At 37.7% G+C, this 19,536-nt stretch overlaps 2 protein-coding genes across 3 annotated transcripts in view; one reads left to right on the top strand and one right to left on the bottom strand.

Moving 5' to 3' along the window:
• Nucleotides 1-1,787: 1,787 nt before the first annotated feature.
• Nucleotides 1,788-9,086, bottom strand: LOC109048696 (prolyl 3-hydroxylase 3-like). Its single transcript, XM_042740598.1, has 16 exons — nucleotides 8,715-9,086; nucleotides 8,298-8,482; nucleotides 8,016-8,174; nucleotides 6,920-7,106; nucleotides 6,590-6,721; nucleotides 6,249-6,391; nucleotides 5,991-6,080; nucleotides 5,828-5,880; nucleotides 5,664-5,743; nucleotides 4,523-4,650; nucleotides 4,294-4,389; nucleotides 4,062-4,212; nucleotides 3,839-3,956; nucleotides 2,952-3,027; nucleotides 2,258-2,398; nucleotides 1,788-2,177 (listed from the first exon to the last, which is right to left on the bottom strand). The coding sequence occupies exons 1-16, from the start codon at nucleotides 9,001-9,003 to the stop codon at nucleotides 2,010-2,012; spliced, it is 2,196 nt and encodes a 731-aa protein (XP_042596532.1). The 5' UTR covers nucleotides 9,004-9,086; the 3' UTR covers nucleotides 1,788-2,009.
• Nucleotides 9,087-10,268: 1,182 nt separating this feature from the next.
• The window catches only part of LOC109048690 (ubiquitin carboxyl-terminal hydrolase 5-like), a 9,641-nt gene continuing 373 nt past the window's right edge, over nucleotides 10,269-19,536 (top strand). The window contains exons 1-20 of one of the 2 annotated variants that reach the window (XM_042740597.1): nucleotides 10,269-10,557; nucleotides 10,968-11,096; nucleotides 12,353-12,419; nucleotides 12,521-12,648; nucleotides 12,785-12,930; nucleotides 13,033-13,217; nucleotides 13,350-13,444; nucleotides 13,520-13,713; nucleotides 14,289-14,360; nucleotides 14,960-15,050; nucleotides 15,208-15,333; nucleotides 15,414-15,567; nucleotides 15,651-15,825; nucleotides 15,911-15,999; nucleotides 16,138-16,266; nucleotides 17,390-17,533; nucleotides 17,622-17,764; nucleotides 18,097-18,247; nucleotides 18,356-18,440; nucleotides 18,557-19,493. In XM_042740597.1, coding sequence (XP_042596531.1) covers nucleotides 10,450-10,557; nucleotides 10,968-11,096; nucleotides 12,353-12,419; nucleotides 12,521-12,648; nucleotides 12,785-12,930; nucleotides 13,033-13,217; nucleotides 13,350-13,444; nucleotides 13,520-13,713; nucleotides 14,289-14,360; nucleotides 14,960-15,050; nucleotides 15,208-15,333; nucleotides 15,414-15,567; nucleotides 15,651-15,825; nucleotides 15,911-15,999; nucleotides 16,138-16,266; nucleotides 17,390-17,533; nucleotides 17,622-17,764; nucleotides 18,097-18,247; nucleotides 18,356-18,440; nucleotides 18,557-18,650 — 2,505 coding nt within the window. In that variant the 5' untranslated portion in view covers nucleotides 10,269-10,449 and the 3' untranslated portion in view covers nucleotides 18,651-19,493. Of the gene's footprint in view, nucleotides 10,558-10,967; nucleotides 11,097-12,352; nucleotides 12,420-12,520; nucleotides 12,649-12,784; nucleotides 12,931-13,032; nucleotides 13,218-13,349; nucleotides 13,445-13,519; nucleotides 13,714-14,288; nucleotides 14,361-14,959; nucleotides 15,051-15,207; nucleotides 15,334-15,413; nucleotides 15,568-15,650; nucleotides 15,826-15,910; nucleotides 16,000-16,137; nucleotides 16,324-17,389; nucleotides 17,534-17,621; nucleotides 17,765-18,096; nucleotides 18,248-18,355; nucleotides 18,441-18,556; nucleotides 19,494-19,536 lie in introns of both variants that reach the window. The other variant, XM_042740596.1, reaches the window with a different exon arrangement.

Below are 19,536 nucleotides of genomic sequence, written 5' to 3'. Positions count from 1 at the left end.
GAATGGGTCATTGAATCATTCATTCAACCATTTTGTTTAACAATTGTTTTGTTCAGGAACAAAATATCACTTCAGTGTATTGTTTGGAGATGCCATCTATTTTCTGTGGCTTTGTTCAGAAATATTTTCATTAAGAAAAAATGCAAAATTATCTGGCATTATTTTGTCTAAAGTTTACTTTGTAAGCGCACATTACTCTGTTAAGTTAATAAACAGATGAAATTAGTTTGTCTTAAACTAAGCTTGGCGTGTCTAAAGTTTCCCAAAGAAAGCATCCTAGAGCACTGGCTAAAAATGGACAGACTGTGAAAAACCTTCCGCTGTGTGATTACATTGAGAAATCCAGGTTAAACAAACGTCTCACTCTAAAAAAGCAATGCTTAAATGTATGAGAACGGACCATCGACAGCTCCATTATCACTATTAATATCCACACTCTTCAGCACTGGACAAAATCCTGCGCACAACACCAACGTGTTGTGTAATGTTATGTTACCATAAGGGAGAAAGAGATTACTCGGTGATAGTCAAACATCGATGGAAACAGGTCAGAAGGGTCTTAGTCATTTACCTAAGAGGTACAGTACATCCATACATCTGCTCTGCTCTTAAACTGTTTTCCAGGCCTGCTGAGTATTAAATGCATAGGATGGTATTAACACCTTATGAACCATTAGCCATTCTATCCTCTATTTTACAGCGCAATATAGATTAATTCAAGTACAGAGGATCAATGGCCAGTGTAAGTAAGGCAAGAGTCAGATTTTTGGTGCATTAGAGGAGGGTCAGCGGTGTTAGGGTTTGGGTTTAATGGAAGGTGTGTCGTGTTGAGATGGGTAGTCGGGGTATGAATGATTACATGATTTCTTGCTTGGATTATTATTCCATACTCTAAATGGGAGATTTATAAGATTCATAAACAAATGCACTCATTTATGAGGGATTATCTGTAATCTCGCTCTCCATCTCTCCCCCCCGCCCTCTTTTTTCCTCTCATTCCATCAGTGCTAATGTACTGCAGGACGTCAACACCTCCCCTCCTCCCTCTGTCCTTTCACTTGTTGTCTAGATGTATTAAACACTTGAACCTTCTGTCTTTTTTGTTTCAGTTTTGATTCTGAGAAACAATAATAAATTAATGATAAATTTAAGGTGCATACAGTTGCTGATCGCTTTGACAGTGGTCTTGGATTTATATTGACACCTAGTGGTGTGGATGCAGTATGAATAAAAAATAAATAAAACATGAGGCCACACATTAATGCAAATGATACTGATTTTAAGGTTATTCACTCATGCAAAACAACGGTTAAGGTTAAAGATCTTATGTGAGTGTGAAAAGTCGCCCAAAATATTTAAATTCAGTTTTAAATTCAAATTTAAGTTCACTTACTCACCAATGGATACCCTGCAGTGAATGGATGAGTCCAAAAAGCTGATTCACAGCAGAAGCAATGAAACATCTTTATGATTAATTTAGTACAAACACGTGTTTGTGATGTTTTTATCAGCTGTTTAAACTCTCATTCTGACGGCACCCATTAATGCTAAAATTTCCAAATCTATTCCAATGAAGAAACTCCTCTTCATCCCTGATGGCCTGAGGGTGAGTAAATTGTCAGCAAATAAAATTTTTTGGGGGGTGAACTCTGCCTTTATGGGTGAACATTTATTAAAAAAAAAAACTTTTCATTTTCAATATGCAAAAAAAATTAGAATGAGGACATTTTTCAATAATAAATACTAATTATAAATAAAAAGAATAAATAATTCCTTGAACTTCAAAATTAGCCCATTCACCGCTTCTTTATTTTTTTATTTAAAAATTATATTTAACCAAAATCAAAACAGACATACTGAAACAAAGGCACAAACACATGCACACACTCTCAAACTTATAGAGACATAACCATGTGAAACAGTCTGGGATAAATATAAACTAGTGTCCATGAAGAGTCAGTGAATAAGCAGTGAGGCTCTTTGCTGATTGGCTCATTCATCTGTCTTTCTTACAGTTCATCCCGCCTGCCTGTCACTCTTTCTCTCTCTTTGCTCCTCTCTTTGCCTTGGCTTCTTCCACTGCGGGCATTTTTTAAGGCGCTCTCACCATCACCCTTCTCCTCTTTTACTACACTCTTTCCATCGGCGGCCCATAATTCTTCAGCTTCCTCACGTTCCTAAGATGAAGTTAAACATATGAGTTAAAGCACATACATACACCACTTTTAGTTTTAAAGTTTCCATAACAGTTTCTCACCATATCTCTGTGGTGCTTTTCAGTGGTGAGCCAGAGAGCCAGTGCACATCGTCGACCCGCTGTTACTGCAGTAACACCATGGGGATTGACCGGTCCTGATGTAAATCCAACCAGTCGCCCGCATTTTGGCTTAACCCTTGCCTGGGAGAGAAAAAAAAAGAGATACTGAGATATTGGGTCTCTTTAACTAATCATGCATTTGCATTGAGTATAGCAAATTGTGGTTCAACAATAACTTTTGTATTAAAATTCATTCTAAATGCAAATGCAAATGCAAAAAAAAAAAAAAAAAAAAAAAAAAAAAAACATGCAAAAACCATATTCTGGGTTGCCTGGGTGTTAAGATGAAATTTTATACATAGATATTTCATATTTCAAAGGCAATAAAGGGATAAAGGTTGTGCAGAAATGGCTTACCTTATGCATAATTTAGAATATTCATTAACATTACTCCAGATTCATTAATATAATATTCCATATATAATACTCCAAATTCATTAATATTAGAATGTTGTGAATAAGGCAAAATAAAATCTCTCTTACCAATAAGAAAAGGTTACTAGCGCCTGTATTGTTATACAGGAGATTTTATTACATCTTTTTGTTTTCTATTAGAGATAGCTTATGAGAAACCTATAAACATGGATCTAAATGTATGAAAAACATTTAGTGAATAGTGGGAAATTAATCTTACTGTGACTGTTTTGGCATCTCGATCAGCAAAAAAGAATTCACCTCCTTCAAAATCATCATTCAGGTAAAGAACTGCACTGCAAAGGCAACAGGATAAAGATAATCACAGGGTGTGCATAACAAAAGTGAAGAAAATCATTGATTTTACAGATAAACATGTCTCCTTTCTATTCAAATGAGGCTCACTGCAGAATATGCTGGATTCACAAAAATCAGCACGTCATACAATCAATGTTGCATAATTATTCCCAACAGAATTCTTTTTTAAAAGCAGTGTTTGTACACACTTTATACTGAGTATTTCCAGCAGTGATTGCTGTCAATCATTAACTTGTGTGAAATGTAGTGATTTTTAATGATTGATTTCTTTTTTTAAAGTAGTGTTTAAAAGTTTTGTTTACATAATATATGTGTGTATACTGTGTATATTTATTATGTATATATAAATACACACACATGCATGTATATATTTAAGAAGAATATGTTATGTTTATATATTAAATATATTTATATATAACATAAAATATAAGAATATAAATATATAAATGTATATACATGTAAATATTTTCTAAATATATAATTTATGTGTGTGTATTTATATATACATAATAAATATACCCTGTACACATACATATATTATGTAAACAAAACTTTTATTTTGGATGTGATTAATCGTGATTAATCATTTGACAGCCCTAGTGAAATGTTTACTAATTTTGTAAGAAGTCCTATTCTGAATTTTTACCACACATCATCTGAATCTTAGGAATTTAGTGAATCATTGAAAACAACACATGCAAATGAAGGAAAAAATTTCAGAAAGCCTATTTATTCCTAGTGAATATTCTTTGTGTTTTGCCTACAGCTATCATGTACACATCTGTGCACCTGAGATCTCGATGAGTGAAAGCAGGTGCTTCTCTCCAGCACTGCCTGGTTTCCGGCTCCAGGATGCAGTTATCCACATGAACTGGGTGAGAAAGATCCAAACGCCCCTCCTGATGTCCTATACACAAAGTCATATATGCACCAAGCAAAACGTTAACCCTCTTAATAATGTGTGTTTATGTGTGATTGACTGTTCTTGTTAGAGCACTGCAGAAATGTGTACCTGGGATGGCGGAGCGGCACACTAAGTGTGTGTAAGCAAAGTAGAGAACCGAGTGACTTCTGAAGTACGAGTCCATCAGAACTTTAACAGTCTCCCCGATCTCATGTAACAGCCTGGCATCTGATTGGTTAACCAGCCCATCTTGAGCCAACTGGAAAACAGATATTTCCTAGTGTATTATCTAGGGTATATGTGATGACAATGAATCATTCTAGAATGAGTAATATTTTACCTTAAGTGCTCTGAGAACAGTCAAACCCTCAAACTTCTCATGCGGCGTGTGAGGAGAGCGTCTTCCCCGATGACCATCACCCACTGATGCAGCAACCTATCATCAACACATGCAGAATGAGATTTGAGATTCTTGCAGCTGCTCTCTGTTAGTAGGCTGATGGGGGCACTGTACTTATTGCAACAGTAATTGAAATGGCTGATATTTGGATGATTATTGAAAAGCTCACGGTAGCAAGCTGCATCACACGATCACATTCAGATTGTGATAAAACTCCATCCAGAACCACACGGTTGGTGCCATTCAGCCCCAGATCATCCATAGTGATTGTTACACCAACAACAGGAACAGGACCACCTGAGTCAAAGAGACAGTGAGTGGAAAAGACATAAATGCATGATGAAGAAGAGAAGATTATAATACATATAAAAGCTTTTTGTAAGTGTGATTGATATATATATAGTATATAGTAATACATATATAGTAAGATAAGATATATATGCAGTAAGATTTTTTATGTTTTTTAATGAATTATCTTCTGCTCACCAAGCCTGCATTTATTTGATCCAAAATACAGCAAAAGCATTAATACTGTGATATATTTTTACTATTTAAAATAACTGCTTTCTATTTGAAGATATTTTAAAATGTAATTTATTCCTGTGATCAAAGCTAAGCATCATTACCCCAGTCTTCAGTGCCACAAGATCCTTCAGAAATCATTCTAATATTCTGATTTGCTGTTCAAGAAACATTTTTATAATTGTTATTATCAGTATTTACAGTTGAGTAAATTTTTTCAGGATTCTTTGATGAATAGAAAGATACAAAGAACATTTATCTGAAATAAAAAGCTTTTGTAACATTATACACTATACCATTCGAAAGCTTGGAGTCAGTATATTCTATTTGTTTTTTATTTTTTTGGGAAAGAAATTATAGAAATGAATACTTTTATTTAGCAAGGATGCTTTAAATTGATCAAAATTGAAGACAAAGACATTTATAATGTTACACAAGATTTGTGTCTCAGATAAATGCTGTTCTTCTGAACTTTCTATTCAACAAAGAAACCTGAAAAACTCATCTACTCAACTGTTTCAAAATAATAATAATAATAATCAGTGTTTCTGTGCAGCAAATCAGAATATTAGAATGATTCCTGAGGGATCATGTGACTGATGATGCTAAAAATAAATCAAATAAATGCAGGCTTGTTGAGCAGAAGAGACTTCTTTAAAAACATTAAAAATCTTACTGTTCAAAAACTTTTGACTGGTAGTGTATGTATATACTGTACTGGTATATAAACACACACACACACACACACACACACTAGAGGACTGGATGGACAGAAACAGTGCTCGTACCCGCATAAAATCCACTGTCATCCACTTCTTCCACTTTCTCACCCTGCTTCAGTTTCTCATGAAGTTTTTCTTTCTCTACTCTGAGAAGTAGAAAAGTTTGAATCTGCCAGGAAATGTATTTCACCAATACTTTTCTATTTTGTTTTTCTATTTTCCTGTCTCACCTCCAGGTTTCTCGCAGGGATTCGGGCACAACGTCCTCGGGAGTCCACAGATCCTGATGGGGACAGACAGTGAGACTGAGGCCTTTTTTGGCTAGTTTGTTCAGGGGGAAAAAAGGTGAGAGGTGAAAAACAGAAAAAACTCAAAAACAACAGAGTTATATACCGGGTCACTGAATTTAAAGTCCAAGTTTGCCATCCCAAAGTACAGTAGTCTCTTCTCTTGCAAAGCTCTGCTGATATACTTGGCAATTTCCTTTGAGAAAAAGATAAAGTGGTCATTTACAGTCTGTATTGATTTGGATCACTGACTCATCTATTCATCCATCCATCTAACAGACAGACCCATCTATAAATGCAAACATTATTCTCTCTACCCCATCTCCCTTATGTCATAGTTACTCTACCAGTCAATGCATCATACCTGCATGGGGCCTGTTTCCTGAGCCTCTGTGTCGCCCTCTAGAGTCTGAGTGTAGAGCTCCAGATTACTAAGGAAGTCTGAATCTGTGGGGTAGAAGAGCAGCAAGGAACGCAGGGTCTCCAACGCCCCCCTCAGGTCACCAGCTGCGGGACACCAAAGAGAGGAAACAATTAAAAATAATTTTTGTTAACTAAAAAAACAAAACAAAAACAAATATATATATAATAAGAAATTTTATTTTTATTTTTTTGCTTTAACCCCTGAAATCATTTATAAATTTCCAAATAATTTGTGACTAAACACTGGTAGGAAACATCAGTACAGTCTCAATGACATCTGACCTTTGAACTGTGCAATATGTAGGTGCTCAAGTTGTAAGGGCAGGAAGTCCTCCAACGAAGAAACTCTTCCAGGTCGCGTTGACACTAAGGTCACACACATCTGTTTGCATGACAGCAAGGAGAGAGAGAGGTCTGAAGAAACAGAGAAAGACTGAATTCACTGAACTGTTATATAATTGCCGAAATATAATGTGCAACAAGCAATTTAAACTGTTTATAAACAAGTGAATTATTTGCACATTTCACTATTCCTTGAAATAACCTGATGTTGTACTACTAATAGAAGCTACAATCACTTGATAGACTTGGTAAATAAACATCCTTTTTCACCTGCAGCTCTCTCATAAACGCCCTGAATGGTGTCTGGCTCCTCCGGAATGACCCGGGACGCCATCACACATTGAGCTCTGCACTCCTCTGTCTGCTTGAGCGTCTCATTCACACACTCCTTCCACTTCTTCACTGCCTTCACCCAATCAGACGAGCTCTCAGCCAGAACGGCTGCATCATACATCTCCTAAAAAAATTATGTGAAGATGGCAGAGTAACTAAGAAAAGCGGTATACAGGACAACCAATGCGGTTCATTTCAAAAGGAGTAAGAAAAAGAGACAAGTGAGGACGGTGAGGTGTAGAGCAAGTATGTAATTCACAGAAGTTGACATTATCCAGACATCTGTCTCAAAGACAAAAGACAGCTCAGTCAGTGTGGGAAGAATCGCCAACAACACACTACAAATAACTATTATAGTTCACAATGATAAGAGCTGCTCAGACATCAGTATGCACACTGAGCGCATGGAATTCAATTTACTCAGTATATCTTGTAGTGACATTTGCAACAGTGTTATTTTAGTATTATGTATCATCATCTGTATCAAGATTTATTTAATAAATACTGAATACTAATAATAAATAATAAATACTGTACATACATAAATAGGTAATGTTACATATTAACAAAAAATGTGTAGGCTGAAGCTTTATCTTATTTTTCCTACACTTGTCTCATTATAATTCTAATAAGCATCACTTCTGCTGATTTTAATATATACCAGATGCAAACACAGTTAATTAAGCATGTCATAAATAACTGAAAGTTACATTTTTCATTCAGTGTTCACATATACAAATTATTCAAATTACTGTGTACCTCACATTCATTATTATAGTATTTTGAATTTTCAATTTCAAAATGTGCAATTTTGTGCAATAAATTTTAATAATCATGCTTTTATCATTTTTTTATTCATTTTTTTTATTATATTTCCTTGAAATTTATTTTTATTTTAGTTTTGTTCATTTCAATTCTTCAACTTATTTACATCAGTTAGTTTCCAAAGCAGCATTTCTATTTTTTTATATAGTTTTAGCTAACAATAAAAATGCTGATCTGCAGACTGCAGATTCCCTTCTGCTGAACTCACCCAGTGTTGCTCCTGCTCTCTCTCTCTGTCCAGGAAGGATTCTTCTTTCACTCCTAACAGTCTCCTGTATTTCTCAATGTTGTTTCTCATCTCCAGATGACTCGGATTGGCAACAAAGAATGTGTGAGCAGCTGAAGCAGCTTTGGCCATTTTATCCAACTGTATAAACAGGGAGAGGAACAGGGAGCTTAAACTCACAAAACAAACCAGGGTATGTTTACTCGGACTCTTCCAGGTGTGCTGCCAGATTTCATGTTTAAACACTACGATTGGTCATTTTACCTTGTAGTAGGTGACTTGCAGGTAGTTGTAAGGGTTGCGTGTTTCAAATTCATACTCGATGTCTGAAGATACTGGGAGCAGAACAGCAGGAGAGATGCCTCGACCCATACAGAACCTCACACACTCAGCCCGCACCTGGATCCAGTCTAGTATCCCCAGGTCCCAGAGAGTGAAATCCTCTTTGTCTACACACACACACATTAACATTCATTAACGTGTATTAACATGCACTAAACTTGATAAGTAATGGAAATTCCAGTCTCTAGTTTACAAAGCATGTTTTGTATTGTTGCATTAGTTGGACAAAGTACTGTACCATCACTGTAGGCTAAATGAATGAGTTACTCCTGAAACATTCACTGAGATGGAGATTGCGCGCACACACTTTGTGCATCAGCACAAATAGTTAGCAGTTACCTAGTTTGGAGATTTTGTCATCTCCTGCTGTTAAACACTCATCGTGACATTTTCGTCTGGTCTGCAGGAGCTTGTCTCGCGTGGAAATGGATTTCTCCAGGAATTCCGCTGCGCGCTCCCAATCCTCCCGAAAATACGCCCGAACCCCGCGGTAATAGAGCTCATCGTACGGGGCTGAAAGTCCGGATGAGCTCTCTGAAGATACCCCGCTGCCTGCAGTCATAAAGACATAGTTGAGAACGAAGAGGAACGCCACGTATACAGGGCTTGTGTTTGAGTGTAGCGCCATAACGAAGGAACGCAGGGACTGTGTTTGGGATGTGAGGAGAAGAGGGAGGAGGTCACACAGAGGAATGAGGGAATACGTGCCTGGCAGCGAGAAATATAGAGCACGAGAGAGCAAAACTAATGTGTCTGCTCGAGGACAAATGTGCTCATAAATCAAGTGAATATGGGTGCATTATTATTTTGTATTACATAATTATTTACTTACTATATAATTAATTAGTTACTAAAACAAGATTTTAGTTGTACGGTTAGAGACTTTTACTTAATCTACAGTAATTAGCCTACATAAAAAAAAAAATTAAAAAAAATCATTGGAAGTATTTATTTTAATAACTAAATTTAAAGGATTGTCCCTTGTGAACATTCACATTCTTTTTATTAGTAAATAGTGCTTTTATGTTTAACTTATTTGAAATTATTTTAAACAATTTCATTTAAAATTCACACCAAAGACGATAACTATAACCAGTTTTAATAATCGTTCTTCTGATTCTGTGAGAATACACGACGATGTTGTTGGAATTACTTTCAGAACGATTCGTTTCCAGCTGATAAACAATACAAGCACTGGCAGCCAATCAGAACCCCCCACACTTTAAAGAGCTCGAGGATTTAAAGCGGCAGACTTTTAATTAACAAACTATACGTTTTTGGTGTGAACGGGTGTTTTATGGTTTGTATTAGCTTGTTGTAATTAGTTTATATAAAAAAAAGATAATGTGATATCTCCTCATTTAGTTAGAAGTAACGTATCTGTTACTAGGAATACTTTATTAGAATTACTTTCATTGTTTTGTTTATATTGTAAGATATAGGCTAAATCTATTTGGATAAAATCCAATTACAAGATAACCAGTAATCGTCTACACTTAAGCAACAACATCCATATATTTGCAAACTTTTTTCTAGTTGCAAAACTGTTTGCGCACACTTACACTCCTAGCCACATGAGGCCAGTGTTGTTATTTACACGAGGTCAAAATTTCCGCTTTCTCATTTCGACAACCGTCATGGCTTCCATTTTACCGTAATACACAAAATACATGAGAATTAATACAGGTTTGTTTCTTTTCAGTTGTAAACTGCTAAAGAAAGTATCTGCTATGCCGAGATTGCTATACTGCATTAAACGATCGAATTAACTCTTGCATGGATGGCATTACATTAATGCTCATAATAGTATTTTATGTTTAAATTAAATAGGGATTGTAAAATTCTTATGCGCGCATTTTTGGCGCTTTACGGTCAGACACTTGCGGCTGTAATGCGTGCAGCGCCCCTGGCCTCGAATGAAACACACTGGATCAGCAGCAGCAGCTTTTCATTGAAGGGAAACTGAGAGAAAGAAGGGGGCTGTCAGAGACTTCAAGCAGACTGTATCTCAGGAGCAGGGGCCAAAAAACTCAGGCGGGCAAGCGTGTGAAGGTCAATCGTGTTCAGCCAGATAATGACGGAGGTTAGCGAGATATTGATGTCGGTTCTGTCTACGATTCGGGTTCCGAGGCCCGGAGATCGTGTTCACAAAGACGAGTGCGCCTTCTCGTTCGCCAGCCCGGTGAGTTCAGCTGTAGCATGCGACTGCACAGTCATCGCGCACTTTCGGGATTTATTTTTATGTTTTTTATTTGCGTAAGGTTGCTGTTTTGCTTTGGTCTGGCCAGGAGCTGTGATATTTGCTAACTAGCGCTGCACTATTTTCCTTTATTATGTCAAGCGAGTCATTATCGTAATGTTGACTCTGCACTTTTTGGGCACATCTTGATTAAAACACTAATTTCTTTTGATTTAGCTTTAACTTATCAGCTTACGTATACTACTTTAGCTAGGTGTGAGCTAGTTATAACGCTAACATGAGCTAGTAGCTGCAGAGTTTCTTTCCTGGATGAGGCATCAGAACTGTTATCATGCGCGTGAGACAGCCACAGCCTCACTGAACTCATGGTGCTGACCAACATTTTGTTTCAGGAGAGTGAGGGAGGCTTGTATGTCTGCATGAACAGCTTTCTCGGCTTTGGAAGTAAGTATGTCGAAAGACACTACGCCAAAACCGGTCAGAGAGCTTACCTGCACATCACCCGGACCCGGAAAACACAGGTAAGCACAGAAACACGTGATCCATCATTCTGTGCATTTATAAATAATAATCATGCATGGTTTAAGTAAGCGAACAGAAAAAAACGATGGACGTCAAACAGGTTTCCTGGACACTCCCTGTGTCTTTCATTGGCCAGACAAACAGATAATCCCGCCCCCAAACTCACGCCATTGTTTCAGCCTGTCTTGCCTTGCTGTATCAGGTCATTAATCACTTACCCGTTCCAAACCCAAAAAGCTTCGTTCGTCTTCGGAACACAATTTACAGTTACGGTTGAATCACTGATGGCAGATGGAGTATTCTGACGATGCTTTTCATACTTTCTTGGACCTTGACACTGTTATTTATTTGGCAGTCTATGGGGCAGTCACAAGCCTCCCGGTTTTTCATCCAAAATATCTTAAATTGTGTTCCGAAGATGAACGAAGCTTTTACGGGTTTGGAACGACATGGGGGTAAGTGATTAATGACAAAATTTTCATTTTGCGGTGGAGTAACCCTTTAAGTTCAACAGTTGGGTTCTGGAAATAAAACTCCCAATTATTTTCTCCATAGGGGAATTGGTTTTTAAGATAATTTATAAACCAGTTAAGCCTGACCATCTGTGAACAAAAAGGTTATTAATCAATATATGCTTTTGTTGAAGCCATTAGCCCAGACTATTTCAGCTGATATTTTAAAATAAGCATGTTTAACATTGGAATTCCTGGTTAAAAATTACATTACCCATGATTCTCCAAAGAAACCTCCAACAATTTGAGAATCACAACCAGTAAAACATGCCAAAAGAGTTCCCTCCCACTTCCATAAAACACACAGAGGACCTGAGTTAGTCCATGTTTAAATGTTTTATCCTCAGTGACCTCAACAGACTTCTCAGTGTCATATACAGGACTTCTCCAATCATATCTTGCAAGGTCACGTGCATCTGGCTCCACTTTTGAGTGCCACACCCACATATCAAAATCTAATAAGCAACTTATGGATAGAACCAAAGATCATGAACTTTTGTCTTTTGGTCCAAACACTCTGGCACTCTATTGCATTTTTAGACTTTTTCTGGAAATCAATATACACGTGGCTTATTTAGGTCTTTGCAAACTAATGTGATGTAAAAGAAAATGCTTGAGCCTTAGAAGAAATGTTACATATGGTATTAAAGAAAATATTTTAACATATTACATCTTCATGTAATATCACTGCATTTAATATGCTGATTCATGGCAAATATAGATTAACCTTGTCTGTGTATCAGAAGGAGGATGAAAACAATTCTGGATCAGGTGACCCTCCGAAAAAGAAGCCCACAAGACTAGCCATTGGTAAACACTTGCATACATTTTAGATTTCTCAGTTTTGTGTTGGGAGTATGTTTATTTTATAAAATGTAAAAGGCTGAAAAGTTTGTATGTGTTTCTTGCAGGGATTGAGGGAGGGTTTGATGTTGAGCAGGAGCAGTATGAGGAAGAGGTCAAGGTGGTTCTGTTCCCAGACCAACAGGAAGTGACATCAGAGGATCTAGCCTCCATGCCAGATGTTGTTCGGGAACGGGTGAGTCATTTGTTAATTGTATTTTTCTAAAAATTAGTTTCCACTATGTAATAACATAGTCATAATAAAGTGAATGCTTTATACTTTATAACAGAGCAGACTTTGACTGTTGTATTGGTGTCCTTCGCGTTTGCAGGTGTCTCTGTCGATGGCGGGGCTGCAGGCAGCAGACTCAGTGTCACACACTTTGCAGGTGCAGCAGTGGGATGGAGAAGTGCGACAGGAGTCAAAACACGCAGCTGAACTTAAACAACTCGACAATGGGGTCAAAATCCCTCCGAGGTGCATGCATGTGTGAATGTTGTAGACACATTTGATATGTACAGCTAAGCTCAGGAGAAAGTTCGAGTAAGTCATTCTTTACACTTTCGTTCTTTCTTTCAGTGGCTGGAAGTGTGAGGTCTGTGACCTACAGGAAAACCTGTGGATGAATCTGACAGATGGAAAGATTTTTTGTGGGCGGAGATATTTTGATGGCACAGGGGGGAATAACCATGCCCTCCTGTACTACCAGCAGAGTGGATACCCATTGGCTGTCAAACTCGGCACAATAACACCTGACGGAGCAGGTGGAATTGTCACACAAAATCGAATCAAATCATGCTGACATTGAATATTTCAAGCCAGTAAAGTTTCGAATGCTTTACTGTTAGCTAGGGGTATATTCATGATGACATTGTGTGATGTATTTGTCCCTGCAGATGTCTATTCATACGACGAAGATGATATGGTATTAGACTCTAAGCTTCCAGAACATCTTTCTCACTTTGGCATCGATATGATGACTATGGAAAAGGTACGGTCATCTCAAAAATCTCTTCTTAAACTGCTTAAGAAGCTGTTTTTTTTAGTGTTTCTCTCTCTTTGTTAGACGGAAAGAACCATGACTGAGCTGGAGATCGCAGTGAACCAGCGTGTGGGAGAGTGGGAGGTGATTCAGGAGTCAGGTTCTACTCTGAGGCCCCTGTGGGGCCCGGGGCTCACCGGTATGAAGAACCTGGGAAACAGCTGCTACCTCAACTCTGTCATGCAAGTGCTCTTCACCATCCCGGACTTCCAGACCAAGTCAGTGCCTCTCACAATGTTTGTCAGCCTTTGTGTGGTTCTAGAGTTTTTGTCATGATGATTCATCAATATTTCAGCCATGGATATATAAACATATCTATAATCACTACAGTTCAAAGATGTTTTTTTTTTTTTTAAATAAATTATTCAGCATTAAATTGGTTTAAAGAGACAATGTTAGAGAAGATTTCTGCCTCAAATAAATGCTTTTTTTTTTTTTTTTGCTTTTTATTCAGTGAAGGGAATAAATAACAAATAAATCTTGAGCACCAAATCAGCATATTAGAATGATTTCTGAACAGTCATGTGACACTGACTTGAGTAATGGCTGCTGAACACTCAAATTAGTTGTAATATTTCATAATATTACTTTATTCAGATAAATGCAGCCTAAGTGAGCATAAGAGACCTCTATCAATAACATTAAAAATCGTACTCTCCCCGTATATTTGAATGGCGGTGTACGTGTGTATTACACGGATGTTTTGTGTATTTTTATGTTTATAAAGATCTATTGCTGCTGAAATAAATTCTCTAAATGCATCATTTCCTCTCTCTCTCTCACTGATATTCAGATACGTTTCCAACATCGACAAGATCTTTAATGCGGCGCCCAGTGACCCTACCCAGGATTTTAAGACTCAAGTGTGAGTACATGTCCCATAAACTCTATTACACTTTAGTCTAAAAGAGATTGTTCACCCTCGAAATTTTGCTCTATTCAACAGCTTTCAAATCGCACTTCCATGTATTGCGAGCTTGGCGAGTCATTTTGATTAAATAATACAGAGGTCATTTCTAATCACTGGTGTCAAATACATCTTGATGCCAATGTTTAAATATACACTAATTATGGTCTGTTTCTCACACAACCCTAGCATGACTTAAGAAAACCTGGAATATAGAGCAGTACAAGTTTTATGAACCACTTTTCAGTGTTTATGAACAGTGTCATGTTTCACAGTAGAAAGTGTGTCGGGTTTAAAACAACATGAGAATGACAAAATGAAGACATCATTTTTCATTTCAGGCTGAACTCTTTAGTCCTGATGTTACTGCAGGGGCTTCAGTAATATCATATATCCAGCAGAGGTCGCAATACATCAATTCTCCCTGTTACCTGAAAGAAAGAGAAAAAACATGATTATCTGCTTTGATTACATCATAGAGCTCAAACACTATAATGATTTTATAAAGTAACCAACATTTGTATCTTTCTACCTTCATTTCCACTCTTTAAAATCAGAGCAAAGCTGGGTTATGGCCTTCTGTCAGGAGAGTACTCTAAGTCGGCCCCTGACCCCGGAGACGACCCCAGTACCTCTACTGAGCCCAGGGTATGTACACACATATTGGGTCTCATTCATGATATTTGTGTTTAAATCATTCATTAATATATTTTGAACGGAATGTGACCTTTTTTGCAAGAAAATCCAGAAATGCATTCTGCTTGTTCAGGAAAAGCCATTTATAAATATGACTTTCTTTATACAGGGTGACCAGGTTGGCATAGCACCTCGTATGTTCAAAGCTCTGGTTGGACGAGGCCACCCTGAGTTCTCTACCAATCGGCAGCAGGATGCGCAGGAGTTTCTTCTTCACTTTATAAATATGGTGGAGGTAATGATGATGACTTTGTCTCTGTTTTGCGCTACTTATTTTTGCATTCACTCATTTTGCTTATTATTTATGTTGGCCAGAGGAACTGTCGGTCAGGCATGAATCCCTCAGAAGCTTTCCGCTTCCTAGTGGAGGAGAAGATCGTATGCCAGCAGTCACAAAAGGCCAAATATACCCAACGAGTGGACTACATGGTCCAGCTGCCCGTTCCCATGGACCAGGCAACTAATATGGGTTAGACACTCATAGCATGCTTCTGTGTATCCAATCCGTTTTATCCTTCCTCTCATTTATCATCTTATCTTTCTGTTTATCAGAGGAGCTGCAAGAAGCGGAGCGTCGCAGGGAGGAGGCGGAGTCATCTGGAGCCCCTCCCTCTGCTGCACCACGTGCTCAAATCCCATTTGCTGTCTGTTTGGCTGCTCTTAGCGAACCGGAAACACTCACAGATTTCTGGAGCTCTGCAGTGCAAGCCAAAACCACTGCCACAAAGTAATAATCATTTTCATTTAATTCTCAATTACTCTTTGGTTTTCTTCTGTTTGTAATATTGTCTTTATATCTCTTTATCTCTTAGGATCACTCGCTTTGCTTCATTTCCTGACCATCTTGTCATCCAAATTAAGAAATTCACCTTTGGCCTGGACTGGGTTCCTAAAAAACTAGGTGAATTGTATATCTTTGGCTGTTTGAGAATGTAAAGTGTTCATTTTGCATAAATAATTGCATCATTAAAAACTGATCTGTTAATTGGTTGACAGCCCTGGTCTGAATACTAATATTCTCTTGTAATAATTTTAATAGATGTGAGCATTGACGTTCCTGACACACTGGATCTGAGCGCACTCCGTGCCATGGGACAGCAGCCAGGGGAGGAGCTTCTGCCAGAGGTGGCTCCACCTCCTCTCATGACCCCTGATGTGGAGGTTAAAGGTATCCTGGGTTTCCACGGCAACGAGGAGGACGACTCTCTCTACTCCCCACTGCTGTGTCAGTCTGTCTTTTTTCCTCTTTCCGACTGCATCTGTCTGTCACTTAAGCCCGTCTTTCATTCTTTCTTTTTGCTTTTCTTTCTTCTTAGTTTACAGTGTGTATTTTAATTTTATTATATTAATTTTAGTTTAAAATTTTAGTTTGCTCTATATATATATATATATATATATATATAAATAATATTTCATACAGCCTTAGTTAGTCTTAACATTTAGTTTTCAGTTGAATGTAATTTATTTTGGATTTAAAGGAATAGTTCACCTAAAAATTATCTGATGAAGAAGGGTGAGTACATTTTCAGCAAATTTTCAGATTTGGAAAAATTCAGCATTACAGCACTTGCTCATTAGTGGATCCTCTGCAGTGAATGGGTGCCGTCAGAATGACAATTTAAACATCTGATAAAAACATCACAATAATTCACAAGACTCCAGTCCATTAATTAACATTTTAGGGAGTGAATAGCTGCATGTTTGTAAGAAACAAATCCTTCATTAAGGATTATTTAATTTCAATTTAATTAATTTAGATTTAAACCGAATAGCTGTCCATAATCCATAATGATGCTTCCTCCAGTGAAAAATTCCATCCCCTGTTGTCCATTTACCAGCATATTTTGGTTTGAACCATTTTGACTTTTAAATGGTGCTTGTTTTGTGCATACTTCTCTCCTGATTCAGCTGAGATGACTTTTTCACTGAAGAAAATGCCTCAACTTTTCACTTTACAAGATGGTAATTGATGGACTGAGGTCATGTTGTGGATTATTGTGGTGTTTTCTTAACTGTTTGAACTCATTCTGACGGCACTCATTTACTGCAGAGGATCCATCGGTGAGCAAGTGATGTAATGCTAAACTTCTCCAAATAAACTCATCTTCATCTTGGGTGATCTGAGAGCGAGAATTTTCAGAAAATTTACATTTTTGGGCAAACTGTTCCTTTAAGCATGGGTTTAATTTTTAATTATTAATTTTCATTATCATTCAGTCAGTGGAATTATTACTAGAATTTTTCATATCAGAACATGTCTGTAGAGCACTCTCTCTCTGTATGTCTCTCAGCTCCGGTGTTGGATGACTCCACAGTGTCTCAGCTGTGTGAGATGGGTTTTCCTCTGGAGGCCTGCAGGAAGGCCGTGTACTACACAGGCAACACTGGCATTGATGCTGCTATGAACTGGGTGATGGGACACATGGAAGACCCTGGTAAATTCACTCATCAATGAGTGTCAGCTGTGAAGAGGAATTAAAGTAGAATGCAGATGTCCAGTAAAATTCTTCTGTTCTTCTGCAGATTTCTCAGCACCTTTAGTGTATCCTGGATCTAGTTCTGCTCCTGGCACCACTCCCACCGAGAGTCTACCTGAGGAACATCTAGCAACTATTATTTCTATGGGATTCAGTCGAGACCAGGCCACTCGCGCTCTCAGAGCTACGGTGAGACACGGCAACTGTCTCTCTTAACCCGAGGGATACAAAAAGTTTTATATATAAAAAAATTCAACATTTCTTTTAAAATTGTGACACCCAAGAAGTGGCATCACTGAGATTCTCTGGTTAAAGCATTAAAGTCACACAAATCGTGGTCCTAAATTTTGGTAACGGGTAGCAAAAACTGTAAACTTTGTAATATAAATAGAGAGTGAAACATGTTAAGGTTGATGATCAGTATGTTACAGCTGCTTTGTGCTTCCTTTCACAGCCTGTTTTGTTAATTGATGACGACTTTAAGAGATTCAAATCCTATCTGTCAATTTCTGTATTTTTAGAATAATGTTCTCGAGCGAGCCGTGGACTGGATCTTCTCTCATCTGGATGACCTGGAGTCCATGGATGTGTCTGAAGGTGGGCGCTCAGAGGGAGGAAGTGAAACCAGTCGGGAACCTCCTCCAGGACCGTGTGTCCGTGACGGACCAGGAAGTATGTGTTTCTGTGGTATTTATTAAATGGTGATTTTTTTTTTTTTTTGTAAACAGGATCATAAATATTTAGCTCTCTTCTCATCTTTCCCATTCTTTTGTCCTGAAGAGTATGAGCTTTTTGCGTTCATCAGTCACATGGGAACGAGCACAATGTGTGGTCATTATGTCTGCCACATCAAGAAGGACCAACAGTGAGTGAAGTTCTCTCTCCATCTCTCTCTATCATTATTCATATGCAGCTCTTGTACAGCAATATCAAATTTTCTCAGTATTAATGTTATTCATTGTCACTCTTTGCTACTTTCAGGTGGGTAATCTTTAATGATCAGAAAGTTTGTGCCTCTGAGAAACCACCTAAGGACCTGGGCTACCTGTACTTTTACAGAAGAGTGGTGGAATAGAGTAAACTAGAATAGCATTTCCCACACACACACACACTCATCTGTATCTGATCTACTGAAACAGTAGGCCCAGACTCCTGCTTTTAAACTGACGCACCATTTAATAAGTCAAAGCACTTCTCCATCAAATATATTCACTACAGAGAGAACCGTAATAAAAGACAGAAGAGAAAAAAAGAGATGTAAGATGTGAGGATTAGAGTGTTCTTACTCAAAACGCCTTGTTGTACAACGCCTTACCACACAGACACACACACACACACACACACAAGTCTCCTTCGTGCCTCCCCCTGATTGGATAGTGGCTGTTGTGACATCATCGCTTTTAGAGCTAAGCTCCACCTTCCTTCGTTTGTGTGTTTCAGAATGTTCCTGTAAATGTTTAATGGCAAGTAAATGTCACTAAATCACAAAAAACAGCTAAATACTATATATTGGAATTTTAAATTTAAAAAAAAAAATGAATGCAAAAGGTGTTGTGCAGTTTCACTTTTTTCCTTATGGTTTGTTCTCCTTTTTGGGGGGAGGAAAGAATTCCTTTTGTTCTTTTTGCTTTAAAATAAAAAAGTGTCTCTTTGCTGCTTCTGACTCTGTGTATTGCTTATGGATGTGTATTTAGGAGCTTTCTGCCAAATGCAGTGTCAGCATTAATAAACATTTTATGTTTATTACAGAAAGTAACATGTGAATGCACTGGCAATACTGAAAGTGGAAAGAGTATTGATAAATGTAAAAGCATGAAACTCTTCTAAGTGTATAAAGAACACGAATGACATTTGGTAATTTATCTGGTTAACAACGGAAAGTTAAAGCCTCATGATATTTCACTGCTGATAAGCTTTGGTAAGTAAATTAGTTTAGTGGCCAAAGTCCTGTGGATTTTTTA

The sequence above is a fragment of the Cyprinus carpio genome, chromosome B16 (assembly GCF_018340385.1).
Source record: "Cyprinus carpio isolate SPL01 chromosome B16, ASM1834038v1, whole genome shotgun sequence".
In the NCBI taxonomy this organism is placed as follows: domain Eukaryota; kingdom Metazoa; phylum Chordata; class Actinopteri; order Cypriniformes; family Cyprinidae; genus Cyprinus; species Cyprinus carpio.
The sequence above is the reverse complement of the archived record's forward strand: the minus strand, read 5'-3'. Positions and strand labels throughout refer to the sequence as shown.